This window comes from Camelus dromedarius, chromosome 18 (assembly GCF_036321535.1).
Source record: "Camelus dromedarius isolate mCamDro1 chromosome 18, mCamDro1.pat, whole genome shotgun sequence".
Lineage (NCBI taxonomy): Eukaryota > Metazoa > Chordata > Mammalia > Artiodactyla > Camelidae > Camelus > Camelus dromedarius.
In genome coordinates, this window is record NC_087453.1 from 1,682,325 (window position 1) to 1,700,927 (window position 18,603).

At 56.5% G+C, this 18,603-nt stretch overlaps 1 protein-coding gene across 4 annotated transcripts in view; it reads right to left on the reverse strand.

The window, feature by feature from the left end:
• Window positions 1–18,603, reverse strand: part of CDH4 (cadherin 4) — a 467,814-nt gene that overhangs the window by 103,278 nt on the left and 345,933 nt on the right. For 3 of the 4 annotated variants that reach the window (XR_010384997.1, XM_031433526.2, XM_031433530.2), the window contains one exon: window positions 15,328–15,504. Coding sequence is in view for 3 of the 4 variants with exons in the window: in XM_031433526.2 (XP_031289386.2) it covers window positions 15,328–15,504 (177 nt within the window). In the remaining variant the exon portion in view is untranslated. The remainder of the gene's footprint in view (window positions 1–15,327; window positions 15,505–18,603) is intronic. The other variant, XM_031433527.2, reaches the window with a different exon arrangement.

Genomic DNA, 18,603 nt, shown 5'->3' on the forward strand with positions numbered 1-18,603 from the left:
TCTGCAGCCAGGGTAGGACGGACAGCGCCTGGGGGCGTCTTTGCAGAGCCAGCCTCCGGCCGATGCTCGATGCTGAACCAAATTCTGATTCATCCTCAGCACGGCCCTTCGCGCTGCTCTCAGACCACCCAAAAGGCAGGCTGGACAGTTTGCCAGCCGGGGTTTCACTGCCTGAATGACGTACCCGCTGCCATCACCCCTTACAGAAAACACACCTCGCTGGAGAGCACTGCCTGTTCTTTGGCAAGATAATTCTCAGATTTGGCAACTTCCCTGACACGAGACTCATGAAAAAAACCAGAAAGTTTAACGCAGTCATAGTTCGATTAACTCTACAGCTCCTGCTGAGTCTCCTGGGGCCACGGGGCAGACAGAGGGGCCGGTGCTCCGCTGCATGGCCGTGCGCCTCCGAGCGCTGTGGGCTTCCTGCTTTGCCCGTCCTCGGATGCGGAGCCTGTGGAAATGGAAGCTCCTTATCACAGATTTTTGTCTGGACAGTTTAATAATCCAGTGATTTGACGGGAGGCTGGGAAATACAAGGCTGAGGTTTCTACAGATGGCCCTTCCTCGGGGGCCAAGCAAGGAGCTGGCACGTCCCCTCCTAGGACCACGGACGACACACTGTGGTTCCGCGTCGTCCCAGGCTGCCCCGCCTGGAGAACGCCCGGGTTGAACCTGGTCTGCGCTTCCCCGGGGCAGCAGCACCGAGTTCCTGGCTTGGATGGCTTCCATCAGCAGCGGGATAAGCTCTGAGGAGCAGAGATTTTGGCCACAATTCTCCAGCCAAAGCTGCCTTAACATGTAATCAAGTTACCCTTTCATATTTCCAAATACAGTTGAACAGTCGAAAGCAAAGATCTCATTCGGGAAACAAACTTAAATTTAAATATTGCCTGCCTCCCGGAATTAGGGATTTTCAGACTTTGAAATAACCAGCCCGGGGAGATTGGTTTGGACAGACCCTCTGGCTGCGTGTCTCTCTCTGTGGCACCGGTAACTGCTGGCTTGGACGGATCGCCGCCTGTATGCCAAGCACCCCGAGCTCCTGGCTGGTCCAAAAGCATTAGGAGGTCAGAGCTAGTCGGGCCACCCAGAGGGGACCCCCAGCCCTGCACGGACACCCAGGCGAGGCAGGTGCTTCCAGACACTCACTGAGGACCCGGGGCGGCTCATTGACAGGCGGCTAGTTAGCAGTGGTTATGTGATGTGGGGGCGTGGGCGAAGCAGGGGGACGTGGAGACAGGGGAGGCTCCTTGCCATCCAGGACAAGTCGGACTCCAGCAGTGACGATGCAAACATGGACCCTTCCTCCCCACCTGCCCGCGTGCGAGGACTTCAGACCTATACCAGGTGGCGGACGAGGGAGAAACACCTGAAGCAGACTCAGTCTGTGAGCATCGTGCAAAGGACAGCAGGAAGAGGGGGCGGGAGCCCAGCACTGCAGCCCACACGGCGCCCCTCGCAGCTGCCCCACGAGTGATGCTTGGGGCGGGTGGAGAGCAGGACCCTCCAGTCCCACCTGCCCCCCCACACCCGCAGCAGCATCTCTGCTCTGCAGGCGCTCAGCCCCTGCGCTGCCCCGGGGTGCGAGGCGTCTCCTCCAGGACGCCTTCGCTTTTCCTCAGTCACTGTCTTGTTTGCAGCCATCCTGGAGCTTGTACGGCTGATTAGCTTGAAGCTGCAAGTGAAAAACACAAGCTTAGATTCCCGTTTTTCATTCCCTCCAACAGAGAAGCTTGTTTTCCTTCCCCCAAGTTAGTCTTCCTTCCAAGCAACATTCTGCGGAAGAGACGCACTTCTCCTTCGCTAACTCGGAGGCGGTGGAAACGGGTGTGACGGGGCCACCCACACCCGGGGGCTCTGGGCTCCCCGCGTGCCTTGCCAGGCCTGGAGGGGGAGCTCTTCACATAGACGTTATGGGTTCAAGGCCTAGCTCTGTGCTTCGAGCTGTGTGACCACAAGTAAGAACCTTGTCCTCTCTGAGCCTGTTGCCCCTGCTGAGATCAGAGGTGGGTCAGAGTATGCTCCTCCTCCAGGGCTCTGGGGCCGAACAGAGCAGGGGTGGTGTCACATAGGTGAGCCGTTGTGAGCATCCTTGTTTCTAGGAGAGCAGGTGGAAGGGCGTCTCGGGAAAGGGGCAGAGGCTGGAAAGAACCTCGTTCTCACTCCACTTACGGGAGCCTCCAGCATCCTGCCTCGCCTCGGGCCTTTGATCAGCTGAATAGGACCAGGTGTCCTATTCAAAGATGTCTGGGTCCTAGTCCCTAGAACCCGCGAGTGACACCTTACTTGGCAACAGAGAGTTTGTGGATATGATTACGTGCAGGCTCTTGAGGTGGGAGATGGTCCTGGATGAGACTGGCGGGCCCTAATCAAGCATGAGGTCCTGACCCGACAGTGGAAGAGGTGGTTTGACCAGAGAGGACTCAGGGAGATGGGCAGACGCGGTGCTGGGGCCTCAGAGACGGAGGCAGGGCCACGGGCCGTGGAGCACAGTTGCCCCCAGAAGCTGGAAAAGGCCAGGATTCTGCCAGAGCCCTGATAGGAGGCGGGACAGCGAGGGGCCCAGCACCTCTCCCATCCAGAGGTGCCGAACCAGCACTGAGTCGACCCTGACCCACGGAGGGGTCCAGGTGCCACAGGGGACACCGCGGCACAGGCAGACCACACTTCCTGTCCAGAGGCTCGACTCGGAAGTGCCCGCACTGGGTCAGGTGCCGAGGCTGGCCCAGAGAGCCCCCTTCCCCAGGCCCTGCACTCCTGGGCCCCGCTGACACACGCGGTCCATCTGCAGACAAGATGCCCTGGACTGGGCCACACGGGAGCAGAACCTGACGTCCAGGTCAAGCTGTGTTTACCTGGGAAATCGCTAATCAGCGCCACAGCCCTCGGTCCCTCTGAGACCAGGGTGCTCGCACAAGGGTCACTCCAGGACCCCTCCCCTTCCTGATGGATCAATGTCCCTGCTTCCTCCCCCGCAGCCCTGTGAACGAACCTCGCCCCCGCGGCCAGCAGCTGGGGCCCCCCAGGAAGGCCTCTCTGACCTGTCGGGGTTCCGTCCACCCTCCCGGGCCTGGAGCCATGTCGCTTTCCTGAAAGAAGCATCCGTGTCTTAGGTTGTGGCGTCTTTCCTACTCCCAGGGGGTAGGTCTGGGGGCTTCGAAGCACTTGGAGGGGGGCCTTGCCGGCTGCAGGCCGCTGGCTCTCCCGGGGAGGAATCAGCCTTGCCAGGGGCTTCAAAGGGAGCCCAGCTCTGGAACACGTGGGAAGGGCCGTCAGGCTGTTTCGGGCAAGCGGGGAAGGTTAGGGAGGCACAGGGCTCCGAGCTCCTCAGCCCTGACGGCTGGCAGACAGGTCGGTGCAGGGCAGCACGGGGACATCTACTGCCCCCGGGACAGGGCCGCCCACTCCCCACGACGTCTCTGGAGGGACAGGGCACTTCAGGGACCCAGGAGACAGTGTTGGGAGCAGCTTCTCGCTGAGCTTGACAACCAGGTTTGCAGAAACCTCAGCCTGAGCGGCCTCGCCCTCGTAGGCGGACAGGCCTCACGTGTCTCCCGTGCTGGCCTCTGACCCCCGAAACCACGAGAGGCCACGCACAGCAGACGGGAGACTTGGGGCTGGGCTGCCGACTCAGGCGCCAGCCGTGAAGGAAGCCTGGGTCCCCACGAGTCCCCACAAGCCTTTAGAGCATTTGGACTTAGGAACGTTGAGCGCTTGCTTGAATTCTCCTGATGTGCATGGGAATATGGAGAATAATCCTCTTACATTTGGAAACATATTTAACCATTTTTTCCCTGGAGCCGAACAGCTGAGTGTTGACCACTGTTCAACCAGCCAGATCCATGGACCTGCCTCTGGAAAGTTCCCAATTTACAGCTGTGATTCCCGGATAGAAGGAAAGGCAGTTACTTAATTTATTTAAGTGATTCAAATATTATCTGATTATTTAGAAACATCTATAGGGCTAATTATAAGTAACAGTTGATCAGAAATGTCACTGCCATAAAATTAATCCTCAGTAGCCGCAGCTCTGACAAGTGGCTGGGAGGGACTTCACACAGATTAAAAGCTTTAAAAATTTGCATTAATAGGGGCTGGAGCTCAGCGAAAGCTCAGGAGACCCTTGATTTCTGTGAAGTAGACACCACCCTTCAGCCTCTGGTTCTGAATGAGACGGATCAGCAGGGCTAGTTTTCATTGGCTTCGGGCTTTGCAAGGACACATGGACCCCAGGCAGTGACTGGACGATCAGGGCCAGCGGTGGGAGTGGTGCTGCTTGAGCTCAGATCCCGCGGGGACACTGACTGAATGTGCCGCCTGCGGCGGGCACAGTGACTGAGGGCGTGTGTGCCTCGCGGGGTGGCTGGGGAAGAGCTGCCGGGCCGCTCCTGTGGCCAGCACGGGATGAGATACCCTGTGGGTTCTCTGCGCTCCCCTTCCTCAACCCCGTCCAACCTCCCAGCCACCGCCGTCTCCTTCCCCGGGGGGTGAGGAGCCTGGGACCCAGAGTGGCCGCCGTGGCACCGGGTCCTCAGGTCCTCAGGTCCCCATCCCCAGGGCTGTGCTTTTCAGTCTGGTCTTCTTTAGCAAACAGCATCCCAAGTGTGAGGGGCCTGCGGGGCCCACAGCTGGCCTACAGGAGGTCTGCATCCTGGTCCCCGCCCCCACCTGCAGGCTCATCCACCTGGAATGTCTCAATCAGAACCCAGGGCTCTGTGAGGCCTGGCACAGGCATCTTTATCAGCCCCCCAGGTGTAATTATTATTATTATATTATTATTTCTAAATACAGTCAGAGCTCCATGTAAGCCAGAACTTGCTTGATTTAAAACCTGGGCTGTGGAAAAGAAGCTTCCGCCGAAAGACCAAGTTCTCCTTTCTGCTGCAGTATTTTTGCCTCTTTCCTGCTGATAAAAGAAACGCTCGTCCACTGAGGTCTGCGGAAGTTCTGGCTTGTCCAGGGGTTGACTTGAATTTGATGCTAAATAAAGCAGCCTGTTTGTGGCCCATCAAACACACACTGTTCGTCTGCTTTAATTATTACAGAAAAAGGCGCACTGACCAGAAGTAAAGAATGTCCCTGTTAAAAACAAAGGTTCAGTGCCCCGATCCTGGGTGCCAGCGCCAGTCCTCTCTTGCCAACAAGCCTCCCGTCCCAGGTGCCGAGGCCACGCCGTGCGTGTGGCATGTGCCGGGCTGCTTTCTGAGACCTCGAGGAGACGCGTCCTTGGCCTGTCTGATGTCCCCTGTTCTGACGGGACATGAACTTGTGCTGGACTCTGTCTCATTGTATCTTTGTGTGTCCTTTGTGCCTAGAATTGCACAGAGGGGCGCTCAGAGGTGTGCAAAGGCTTGGTGAACGTGTGGTGACGAACAGAGGACCTTCACCATGACCTACTGTCATCATTTCATACAAGAGAGGAGGAGGCCACACTGCGGACCCAAGGGCACCCCTTCCAGGAAGGAGCCCCTGGCAGCCCTGCCCCGACCCCCCAAAGACCCTGCACCCTCCAGGAGCTCATCCGCAGGCCAGCCTGTTCCACAGTGGCCCCGGGACCCCACCCATCTGTGCAGGAACCTGAGGGGACAGGAAGTCGGCTTCCCTGGTAACGTGCAAATTGTCCTGGTGGTGAGTATGTACACGTGTATAACTGAGACATCGGCGCTGCACACCAGAAACAGACACGTTGTAACTGACTGCACTTCAATAAAAAGAAAAGAACAATGAACTAGTCCTGTTGGTTGATGAGGGGGATGCAGGCTTCTCCCTCACAGCCACCTCCTCCCCCAATTACTGGGCACTGCTCCCCAAGTTCTGGAATATTCCAAGCCCTGATCAGACCGACCTCCCCCCGGTCTTGACAGCGAGTCCCAAGTGCCCAGGTGGCTTGTGCCCACACCTGCGGACCATGTCTGGTCTGCGGACACGAGGCCCGGGGGCCATGGGCAAACCTCGATGGTGGGAAGCGGTGGGGAGGTGCCCGGCTGGGGGCTGACCTCTCCTGGCAGGTGCTCAGCGCTCTCGTCCTAAACCCCCACCCACACAGGGTGCTACAGCGATTCAACAGCTAAATTAAATCTCTGAATATTAAATTCATGATGGAAATCTAAAATATTAATATATTCTAATTGAATACTCTCCAATAAATTATCTGAGCGTTTGCAGCCATTTGATTTTACTTCCATTTCTTAAGGAACTTTCAGCTGCATAAATATAGCCATTAAAGCAATTCAAGAAAGGGAACATTTTCTGCGCAGATGAGGGAGCCGTAAACACAAAGGGAGCCGCGCGTTTCTGGCGCACGACTGACTGAATCGCAGGGCCCAAGGCGGCCGAAGCCTCCAGCGCCGCCCTCCTCCCGCTCGCCCACTTCTGCGAGGACAGCGTGCGTTCCCCCGGGGCGCGACGGGACGCGCGATCACAGGAGGCTCGGAGGCCGAAGGTCCCGAAGGCACGCGCCGGGCGGGGGGCCGCGCTGTCCCGCAGCGCCGGGCGGAGGGCGCCCGCCCGACCCCGCCCGGGGGCGCCCCCAGCACCCCCCGCGCCTCCCCGCGAGCGGCCCCCCCCGCGCGGCGCCTGTGACGCGCCACCCAGACGCCTCGCGCCTTCCCGGGGGCCACGTCTCCCTGTGCGGCCGCGCCGATGCCCCCCGGACTCTTCCTCCGTCGTTCCTGGCTCCTTCCACTCCAGGGTCCCCCGGGACAGTGGGCGGGGCGGTGAAGGAGAGGTGGCACTTCCACCCTCTCCTCAGACCCTTCTGTGGGGAGAGAACCCAACACAAGCGAACGCCCGGAGCACCCGGCTCTCGGCGTCTTCCCGGGGGCTGCAGCCTGGGAAGACTCGCTTCTTCACGTCCGCTCACCCACAGCTGTTTCTGGCTTTGGAGAACTGGGCCTTAAAGAGCCGCTAGAGGGTTAGGAACTGGAGCACCTTCGGCCTCCGCCTCTTAGAAAGCCGCCGGGTCTGCCCGACACCTTCTCCCAGCTGGCCCCTTAGCCGACCCTTACGAAGGCAGCACCCGCCCCTGTTCCTGGAGCAGGGCTCTGCACGCCGGGGGGAGTGCCCCCTTGCACCTGCGGGAGGGGCTCCACGCACCAGGAGGAGGTGCACAGCCGGAGAGGGGCAAGGCCCAGTCACCCTGCAGCGGGCGCCAGGTAGTCCCACCCAACAGGCAAGCCCAGGGGTCGGCCCGCATTAGTCTCCGTCCCCAGTGGGTCCTTTCGTTGCCGTGTTTGCTGCAGCCACGTAAGTTATAAACCCCACAATGCAGTGCTATGCTTTTGCTTCAAATAGTTAGCTGTCTTTTACATAAGTTAAGAGAAAAAATACAATCTTTTCTGTTAACCCACACATTATCTTTTTCTGCCCGCTCCATCCCTTCCTGTCGATCTGAATTTCCAACTGGCGGTGTGGTGTTTCTTTTCAGCCTAAAGAAGATCCGTTACCACTACTTGTGGGCCTGCTGGCAACGAGGAGCTTAAGTTTGTTCATCAGAAATGTCTTCATTTCACCTTCAATTTTGAGGGGCATTGTTTTCCTGGGTGTAGAATTCTTGACTGATCATTTCTTTTCATTCGGCAATTTGAAAATGCCATTCCATTGCCCAGAGGTCTCCGTCACTTCTAAAGAGAAACCAGCCCTCGTTCTCAGTGTGGTCCTCTGCGCTGCCTTTTCGCTCTGCTTTCATGGGTTTATCTCTAATTTTAGAATTCCAGCAGTTTGACAATAATCAAGGTACGGCTTTGTCTGTATTTATACTACTTGGGATTCACTGAATTTCTTGGATCTTTAAGTTTGTTTGTCCACCAAATTTGGGGAAATTTCAACTATTTTTCATATTTTATTATCTCTCTCCTCTCCCTCTGGACTCCAGTTACACACATTAGGCCGCTTGGCCTTGTCCCAGTGAAACTCTGTGTTTCAATCCCCTCCTCCACCGTTCTTCACACTGAATAATTTTTTTATTGATTTACCTTCAAATGCACTGACCTCTCCTTCTGCCTTCTACAATCTACCTGTGAGTCCACCCAGTGAGGTTTTCATTAGAGACATCACACTCTTCAGTTTCACCACTTCCATTTGGTTATATTTTCAGTTTCCATTTTCCTACTGTGATTACCAATACAGTCATTCACTCTGACCATATTTTCCTTTAAATCCTTGAGCATATTTATAAGAGATATTTTAAAGGCCTTGATGCTAATTCCAATATCTGGATAACTTCAGAGTTAGTCTATGAGCAATTTTTGCCTAATTTTGGGTCACGTTTCCTTTTGTGTGTGTCTAGTAAGTTTTGTTTGTATGCTCATCATTGTAATCATTGTAGATGCTACACTGTAGAGAATCGGGTCCTGTTATCCTTCTCTGAAGGGTGTTACCTTGGCTGGACTGTAGTCTAAATCTGTCCACCACGCAGTAGCTAGAAGCTGAAGTCTCTCCTCGGTTCTTTCAGTCTTCCAGCTGCTGTGCTTCTCTGGGTTCACTGGAGTCTTCCCAGTGCACACAGAATTTAAGGGGCAGCCAGGGAGCTGGGCAGAGCTTGCAAGTGTATCTGGAGGCCCCAGCTTTGGCTACGTACTTTGTAGGGTTTATCCTCTTACATTCCAGCTGCTTTGTCAGTTCTAGCCCCCATCTTCCAACTCCTCTGGCCAGTAAGGCTGGTCTTCTGCCCAAGAGCTACCCAACTTTGATGCAAGGACAGACTGAGGAGAGCTCTCAGAGGGGAAGTCAGATAAACACAGATCTCACAGATCTTTTCAAGGGTGGAGTCCCCACCAGTTTCTGCTTACGATTGACCACTCTCAAATAACTTCAAATAATTTTTAACAAAAAGGTTCCCCCAGAGTTTATAGGTGTTATTTTAGGAGTGTTAGTTGACATAAACTACTACACCATTACCAGAAACTGAACTTCCAATTTCATTATTTTCAAGTATTATTTATCTAGCCTAACAGTCTTTGTAAAGATCCTGCAAGGCTGACCTGTGGAGGTGGGCGTGATGGTTGCACGTACTCATGTACTGACATCTACTCTGCCCCCATTGTTGTGTTTGACAGCTGGACTCTTCTTCAAGGACCTTTGCATTTAGTGGGGGAGACAGACTGATAATCGGTGACAAAAGTGTCAAAAACTCTGCCACCATGGCAAGCAATGGGGGAGAGCCTCTGCTGGTCTTGAGAAGCGGGTCATTCCTAGAGGAAGCAGGAAGTAGCCAGGCTCGGGGGAGGGCTCAGGTACAGGGGGAAAACACAGGACTCCAGGAAACCAAGGGTGTGATCCAGACTGGGAGCTGTAGGTAGCCCAGTACGGCTGGAATTTGGTGTGCTGAGTGAGGGGCAAGTCAGATCACGGGGTCCCATGTGACCTGATAAGGAGTTAGGGTTTCTCCTGGGAACAATGGGGAAACAGTGGAAGAGGAATGACACAGACATCATGCTTCGAGAGGTCATTTTGCTTCCATGAGAAAGCGTGCGGTGACCATGTCAGTCATTCATGCATGGATGGATGCCTTCAGAGCACCAGAGAACATGTTCCTAGGTGGGCTCAGTGATGACTACACTACTGGGTTACCAGGAAACATTTTGTAGAATAACATTGAGTTAAAATTCAGCCAGCTCCACCCAATGTGTTCAGACAACCCACGAACGTTTATGGAGAGTCTGCCCTGGACCAGATAGGGGGTCACTCACCCTGTCACACACCTCATACTGCGGACCCCAGCCCAGAGCACATGTCATTGAAAAACCAGCTCCTGACCTCTTGTCCCCCAAACCCAGATCATCCTCCATTCGCGCAAAAACGTCACAAACATTTGTCGTTGGGTGTGAGGCTATGTAGTGTGCGTGCACAAATGGGAACCAAATTTGACAAGGAAATGCGAAGAAACCCTTTGGCTTCCACTGGTTCAAGCCCACGTGGGCTGTCTGACGGGAGGGGCTGGTTTCTACAGCCCTGCCCACGCCGCCCGCCGCCGCTGAGCCTCCGCCCGCCTTCTCCACGTGACTCTCTCTCACGTCCAGCGATTATGCACAGACTCCCTCCCAGAGTCCTATCTTCAGAGCTCCCTTTCCAGGCCTGCTCTGTGGCAGGGCCCCGAGGACGAATTTGGATGACTTCTTGTCTGTTAAAATGTCGACTTCCAAAGGACTTGTCTCCAAAGATCACTACCTTCCTCCCCATCACCTTCAGCCAGGTCCTGCCGTTGCCCTGGACAACCTCTCAAGCTAAGAAATTCTGCATTTTTTTAGACTCAGCTAAGAAATGCATCTTCTTTTTAAAAGTTTGATTTTAGCCTCATTCTGAATCTTGCCCGAAGTCAAACCTAGCATACATGCTAGAAAAGCAAGTGTCTTTTCAAAACCCTCCTCTAATCTACAGGTGGAGGAATCCTTACCGAGACAGTGAGGGACTGAACTCCGAATGGCAAGCAGAGACCTTACTGTCTGATGGTTCCTGAGGTCACGGAAGGACTCTATGTCCTCTCCCCTCGGAATCTCCAGTGCCTGCATGGTGCTTGGCATCTATAGATGGTCCTAAACTGTCCCATCCAGAGCCCAAAGCTGGGATTTAGGAGCAGGAAGGCCCCCTGTTACCCTTTGCTGGGTGTCCCTCCTGCCATCTCCATGACTCCCCCATAATGAAGAGCCTCCATCCAACTTCCTAGGGGATTCGTTTAAAGACGGTGAATTGCTTTCTCCTCTTTTCTGAGAAGAAGGACAGCCTGGAGCTTCTGAGTATCTCCGTGAAGCTGCTGCCCCTCCTCACTCACCAGCTGATTTAGATGGCGGTCTAACTCCGGTGGGCGCACCACACAGTGTGGCTCCACACTCCCCCAAGGACATCCTGGCCCCCGGCAGCCCAGCCCACCACCCGCCCTCCCGCCCAGGACCCCCTCTGCGCCCGAGCTCACGCTCCTCGGTCAGCGACTCTCCCCGTGGGGCAGAGCGAACGCTCATGGGGAGACGCGATCTTCTTTCCAAGGAGAAAGCCTGCAATTAATGGAGGTTTTTTGGGAAGAACATTCTGCCTCTTCCTCTCCCTCCCACTTTTTCATTTAACATATTTTATCAGAATGAAATGCCTTAATGAGCACAGAATTGCAGCTGATCCCAGCTGCACCTCCACACGCTCCGCCCCGGCTCCCCGCTCCCATCAATCCGCATTCAGGCTCGCTATGATTTGGGCTTCTTTCGGGAGCAGCACCCCCCCCCCCGAAAACACTGACAGGAAACTCGTCAACTTCCTGTAGACAGAAACAGGGCAGAAAAGCATCCCAAACTTGGGGGAAAGGGCGGAAGAGGAGGGAGCGAGAGGGAGGGGGAGGCGGAAAGTGAGCACATGAGAACGTGGGTGTGTGTGTGCACGTGGAGGGGGAGGGTGTGCGCGCATGCGTGTGTGCATTTGTGTGCCTGAGTTCCTGGGCTGAGTTCTTACATAATGACTTGGAATCCATCTGGAACACACAAAGCTTTTACAGGGCCCGTAACGGAGATGCGTTTTCCACTTGCTGGACACCTCCAGCTCAGCTTGGATGCCTGTGTCCGGGAAGCGCAGGTGAGGTTCTGGGGGGTGCTCTGTCCATGTGGGACCTCTGAGAGCCAGGACTCGCAGTGCCTAGACCCTCTTCCCCCCAGTGCCACGCACCACGGCCACCACGGCGTGGGAGCCAACGGGCACCCAGCACAAGTTCACCATTGGTGTTGCTCCAACCGCTCACTCGCTCATGCACTCCTTCATTCATTCATTCAGCACACGTAGCACCTACTGTTTGCAGCACTAGAGATACAGGCAGGGCCTCTGCCTTCAGGAGGCCTGTCCTTGGGTGAACAAACCACGCACGGCGGCAGGTTACGGAGAAGGCGAAGCACGGCAGCGGGCGAAGAGATACTAGGCTCGCAGCAGGGGTGCCAGGTTCGGTCTGCGTGCTCACCAAGGGCCGCCCCTCCTGGCGCAGTGGGGCCCTCAGAAAGGAAAGGACACCCACCGTTCCCTGAGGGACAGCCGGTCTCCACATGTACCCCTCCCCTGGGCGCAGAGCTGGGCTGCGTACCCCTGGGGTCCCTTGCAGTTAGGTGAGGCCACGTGACGGGGTTTTGGTCAGTGGAGTTCAGACCGGATGGGTGCATGCTGCGTCTCGGCCCGGCCGATCCTGCGGCCCTCGCTCTGGGGACCTGAGTGGCTGTAGCACAGGGGCCACCCCTCACGCCCAGGAACAAGAAGTGAACCTCTAGCAGGTTAGGCTTCTGAAACTTGGGGGATGCCCGTTACAGCGGTCAGAGCGTCACAGCCTTCCCGCAGCTGGTGTCCGTGCAGACATCCGGCTTGGGGGGTGGCCTCCCCCAGGGGCTGGTGGCCACGTCAGGGCGTCTGAGAAACAGATGACAAGTTCTCCCAAAGCACAGCGATACTGCAGACCGGCAGACACAGGACGCTGCCCCTCAGCGCATCTCAGTGGTGGCCGTGGGCCCCCGGCACGTGGAGTGTGCACCGCAGCTCATCCGGCGCCTGAATCCACGCCCGCACCTCCCTTCCCCGCGGCGCCAGCTTAGAAATGTCACTGGCAAGGAGAATCCTCAGGAACCTGCATCCGCGGGACTCAGGAGCTCCGGCCACCTGCGCTTCCCTGCCAGATCCGGCAGGGTCTGTGCTCAGGGGAGGGGCGCACTCCCTGCTTCAGAGCTGTTCAAGTTGGACAACCAGGACGCCCTCCCTCAGGGGTGCAAACATGGCTGTGGCCTCCTGAGAAGACGCGTCGCCCGTCAACACGCCCCCAGCGCCCAGCGGGAGGCCAGCCTCTGTGGATCGGGGAGGGCCGGCTCTTCCCTGCCCCGTCACCAGCCCGACTTCTCAGCCCTCAGCCCACCGGGGGTGGGCCGGGCAGAAGGTGCGGAAGTGTCTCGTGTGCCGTCGTCCAGCAGATCCTGGGAACCCTTGCAGGACCAGGGCTCTGCCCATGGTGGCCTCCTCCCCTCGTGGTACCTGTCAGAGGCCGGTGTACAGATGGGCGCAGAGGAGGGAAATTTCACGTGTTCGTACTAATGTGGCTCCTATCTGTCTAATGTCATTAACCCGAGAAACTCTGAGAGCCAGGGCAGCAGAACACTCCAGCCGTGGCGAGACGCCTGCCAAACGTCGTTTGTGTGTACGTATCCATGTACACATATGTATGCATGTGCACGTATATATGGGTGTAAGTGTGTATGTTACACACATATATGCATATATATGTTTGTGTGTGAACCTGTGTATCTCTGTGTGTACACGTGTATATGTATGTGTGTATGCATACACGTGTGTATGTGTATATGTGTAGTGTGTGTGTTTGTGTGCGTGTTCACAGATGCACCCCTGGACTCATTGCAAACTCACTCACCCCTTTGCAGTTTGCTTTCCACCCTGAGCACATGAGAGGCAGCTTCTGGCTCCGGCGCATCCAAGACGGCTGGACACTTGCAGGAGCCCTCCTCCCGAACGGACCCCGTTTGGGGTATCGGCCCTTGAGAGCTCCAGGCCGGCCTCACCCCAACCTCCAACCCGGGCGGGCCGTTCGGGGGAGGTGACGGCTCTGGAAATGAACCCCCACCTTGGGTGACTGAAGCTGGAGGGCGGCTGTCTCTCTGGGGAGAGCTGGAAACACACTCCATGTCTCCATTACTCCCGCGACTCCCACCCTCCGCGCTTCTGACACCAGGGGTGCCACCACACCAACCCTGCGACACCAGCGGGCTGTCCTGAGGTTTACCTTAGTTTCGACGTGGTCTGCCTGCAAAGGGTGTCCGTCCTCCAGCTTAGGGCTCAGTCCCACCAGACGGCCCCCATCCCGGACCCCAGTTGCCCAGTCCAGGTTGTCTGACTGACTGGCTGCAAATCCAACGTTTCAACCACCCCTCCACCCCTCCTCTGGTTCCTCTGATTTGCAGGGCACCTCACAGGACTCACAAAAGTGTCTCACCCCCCAGGCTACTGGTTTCCTACAAAGGACAGACTCAGGGACGGTCAGATGGAAGAGGGGCATGGAGCGAGGTGCGGAGAGGGGGCTTGGGGCTCCCATGCCCCCTGCCCTCCAAGGGCTCCTCTCCCTGGATCTCTGAGTGTTCACAAGCTGGAAGCCCTCCGAACCGCATCCTTTTGGGGTTTTCTGGAGACTTTGTTATGTAGGTGAGATTGATCAAATCATGGGCCGTTAGTGATTGATTCACTCCCCAGCCCCTCCCCGCCAGGAGCCAGGAGAGGGGAACTGAAGGCCCCACCCTCCAGTCACATGGTCGGTCCCCCTGGTGACCGGGCCTGTCACCTCACACACAGAGACCCGGCTGCCCTAGAAAGGTGCTTGTGGTGAACGCCCGCGGACGTCTTTTCCAGTCTTACTTGGGAAATTCCGCAGGTTTCAGGGCTCCTGCCTGAAACAGGGACAAAGATCAACTATACGTTTTTTATGGAAGTCCCAGTGTCACGCGCAGTGAAGGCAGGGCGATACTCACACCACGACACTGGGTGTGTGTGGTGGGCGGCCATCACACCGGGGACCCTGCGAGCTTGGCTGCCCCCTCCGCCCCATCTCTGCATTTCAAGCACTCCCCCCACCCCCGCTTTCTGCATCGGAAAGAACAGGAAACCAGAGACTAATCAGGCCAAAGACTGAAGACGATGCCTTGATGACCCTCAGGGACCCTCCTGTCCACATGGCGGGGCGAGGCGTCCACAACGGATGGACTGTTTAATGGCATTTTCACCATCATTTCATCAAATCATCGCTCAGATTGGGTTGCAATTTTCCTTCACAGGGAAGAAGAAAATGCTAGTTGATGGCCTTGGTTATTGAAACACAACTTCAGTGAGTCCTTCCCTCCCTTGGGAAAAGCAACCTCGCGGGGGCTGTCGGGAGCAGGTGACACCAGGGAAGCAGCGGAAGGGACAGGGCTGCCCCCTGGTGTCTCAGCCTCCGTCTCAGGACCTCTGACTTTTCACCAGGATCTTCACCATTGTTCTCCATTCAGTGTCTTAGTCATCATTGGACAGACGTGTGACAAGCAGACCAAAGAAAGGGGTCCGAGGTCAAAGGCCACGGCCCAAGTCCCCACCCACCTCGTTCCACGCACCAGAGCGGTCACTTGAGGGTAACCGGAGAAGAGGACCCGACGGCAGCAGGCCCGCCCGCCCTCCTGGTTTTCCTCGGCTCTGTGTAATACTCGTGACTGAAGAGGCGGAATCTTGACCCTAGACGCCCAGCGCAGAGCCCGCCCTCTGCTCCGGGAGCAAGCCCACCGGACCCGCCTTGCGAGGTTGCCGGCAGGCCCCTCAGCCGGCCGCAGCGTCTCCACTTACCCGGACCAGCTGCTGAGGGAAGGGCCCGCGGGAGTTCTCCGGCACGTTGATAGGGGGGATGACCCAGTCTCGTTTCTGCCGCCTCAGCCCGCTGGCGCTCGGGAGCTGGGGCCACGGCATCAGCGTGTCGCTCGGAGGCGGGGAGGGGTCCAGAGCCGCGCTCTTCTTCCCTGTCTGCTGCGTGATTCGGGGGAGGGGGAGAGAGAAGAGCCAAAGAAGCCAGGTTAAGTTTCGCACAGGAAAGGCATCTGTTGAGAGAATCTGGATCCAGGGAAAGATTAGATGATGTTGGTAAAAATGGCTACGTGGTACGGAAAAAAATTCAGCAGGGCCCTCATCTCTACAAAGAAATGGATTACAGGATTAAATAGGGGTAGAGAAACTGTAAACAAAGAAAAAAACATAGCTGACTATTTAGCCAGGAGGGTGGATCAGGGGAAAAGTCACAAAGGAAAAGGGCTCATGTTTTAATTTAAACCCTTGTCGATGAAAACACACCCTAAAAGCAATTGGTGAATGTACAACAAATCTGACAAAGGGTTAAGAGCCTCCCTATAGAAAGAGTTCTTACAAATCAATAAGAAAAAATGGAATCTTTATAACAGGAAAAAGACAAGGATAGATAATCAACAGCAGAATAAATGCAAAGGATCAACAAACGCATGAAAAGCGTTCACGTCTTCCAGTAACCAGACAGTGCGAGTTAAAGCGATGTGTCTTCCTCACCCATCAAGCTGACAAGATTAAGCCAAACTGATCCTCAGCGCTGAAGAGGCTGTTGTGAGTCTGGAGAGGGTGCTGGTAGCGGGCGTGGGGTTTGGTGTTAAACCGACCAGGTGGCTTACATTTAACGGCTTCAAAGATTCGTGTGACTTGGGGCAAGTCCCTTAATCTCTCTCAACTCCAGCTACTTTGTTTAGAAATGGGCACGGCGAGAGCAGGGGGCTGCTCCGGGAATGGGCTGGTGAGAGCCCACGCCGGGCAGGGCATCGGCGGGACTGGCTGCCGGACGCGCTGACGCAGGCGGGGTCACCACTGCTGGGACCGGCCCTCTGCATTCGACCACCGAGAGCCTCAGAAATGGTCCTCGCTTTTGACCCAATTACCCCACAGGCGGAGATCTGTTGCCATGAAACTCTCTGTGGGTAAAACCCCCTCGATAGGGATGTTCACTGGCGTTGCTTCTGTAATAATGGTACGCGAATGCGAAGCAGTGAAAATGCCAGGAAACCTCTGGACAGGAGTAAATAAGTCAGACGCTTTACTCTACGCTCATGTCTTGGGACATCACATGTCGTTAAAAGCTACTCCTCGAGACGTGGAGAAATTCACAAAATAATAGCAAGTGGAGAAACGGCACCAAAGCGTTAATGCAGCACGAGCCCCTTTTTAAAGGAGAGAAAGATGGGAAGGAGGCAGGTGGGAATGTGAAGTCTGGCTTTCTCTGTCCCCAGTGAGTCTCAAGCTACTTTATTTGACTTTATTCCTGTTGCCTCTCTGTATTTCTGAATCTTACAATGTACTTGAAATTTTGTAGTTAAAAGAGCCAGCGGAACTCGTGTGCCCACGTGGCGTCTGTGCATACGTCACCTCCATGTTTATTCTCAAGGCCCCTCCCCACCCCCGCCGGCCACCTCTGCACTGTTTTCACGGTTGAAGTTCATTTCGCTCCCAGGTCTCAGAGCCAGTAGCGTACGAGGGTTCACGTGGCAGAGGCAGACCGAGGACCAGGACAGCCATGGCGGAGGGGACACAGCTGGCTGGCGGCATCTGATGGCAGGCTGGCCCTCCTGGAGAGGACCCAGCCTGGCACCAAGAGACGGAGGGCAGGTCGCAAGGCGGCGTCTGTCAGTTTGCCTCGGGCAGATCCGCAGACGTCCAGGCCGCAGGATTCACACTCCGTGCATGGATCCCTCAGATGCAGGACGGGAAGTGCCCTAGGGAAGCCTGGGGCTTCTAACTGCTGCAGACTCTGAAACGCAGGCGCTCAACACAGCCAGCAGGTCCCACCCTCCAGCCTAGTTCCAGACTTGGTGGTCTCAGCATTGCCCTCTGGGGACAGAGAACCTTCCCCACCCCCTTGTGCAAAAAGTTGCATGGAAATAAGTTAAACACATGCAGACAGAACTGTCTAATTGATTAAAAAGAAAGTCTTCTATCCGTCCTGAGTGTCCAGACTTCAGGCTACATCAGTGGCAAAGCCAGGGGACAAGGCCCAGTCCAACGAGACCTGCCGGGACGCTCCCCACCAGGGGCCCTGCTGCCGGCCGTGTTGAGCGCCTGCATTTCAGAGTCCGCAGCAGTTGGAAGCCCCAGGCTTCCCTAGGGCACTTCCCGTCCTGCATCCGAGGGATCCATGCATGGTGTGTGAACCCCTCGGCCTGGACGTCTTCGGAAACTGGATGTTCCACCACCGTCTGCCCGACGCAAATTGACAGATGCCGTCTTGCGACCTGCCCTGTGTCTCCTGGTGCCAGGCTGGGTCCTCTCCAGGTTCCTCAACAAGTGTCGCAGAGCCAGGTTCAGGACAGTCCTGGCCACGCAGCCCTGCATCTGGGACCCAGACGACTGCCCTGCACGCGTCGGGGCAGCCCACGCCTTGTGCACACCGAGCGTTCCGCGGTCCCGCCTCAGTCCTCCCTGTGGCCGGTGCAGCAAGACAGCCATCCCCGCTTTACCAGGGAGGCAACTGGGGGACTCGGAGAGGCCGAGTCACTTCTGCAGGCCACACAGCTCACTAGGCAGAGGCAGGACTGGAGTGCCAGGGTCGGGCCCCAAGGTCGGAGCACTTGGCTGAGGGCCCCTCACTTCTGGGTTCTCTTTGCCTGTGAAGCCATATCCTCCTGACAGGCCCTCACGGCAGGGCGGTGGGGGGCTGGGCAGAAACGGACATGCCACGAGGAGGCCCCGGGGCGTCGGGGAAAACCTCAGACCCGGAGAGGCATCTCTGAGGTCCTGGCAGCATCAGCTTCCAGGCTGGCAATGCAAAGTGTCAGAGTCCCATCCAGATCTCCTACCTCCGGGGGGCCTGCAGTGTGTAGGCGGCCCTCCAGGTAAACGCCTGACCTTGCCGGGGGCTCCTCACTCACAGGCAGTTAGGGTCACCTGCCCCAGCTCCTGCCGCAGGAGAAGGGCTGGGGGTGTGTCTGAGCGTCTCTGTGTTTAGGGCCGCCTCTCAAGAGGGGACTGGGCGGGCTGGGGGGGTGGGCGCGGGAACCACGGCCTCGGGTGCGGGCGCTGGCGGTGTGGGGAGCTCAGCGTGCCTGCCCGCTGACT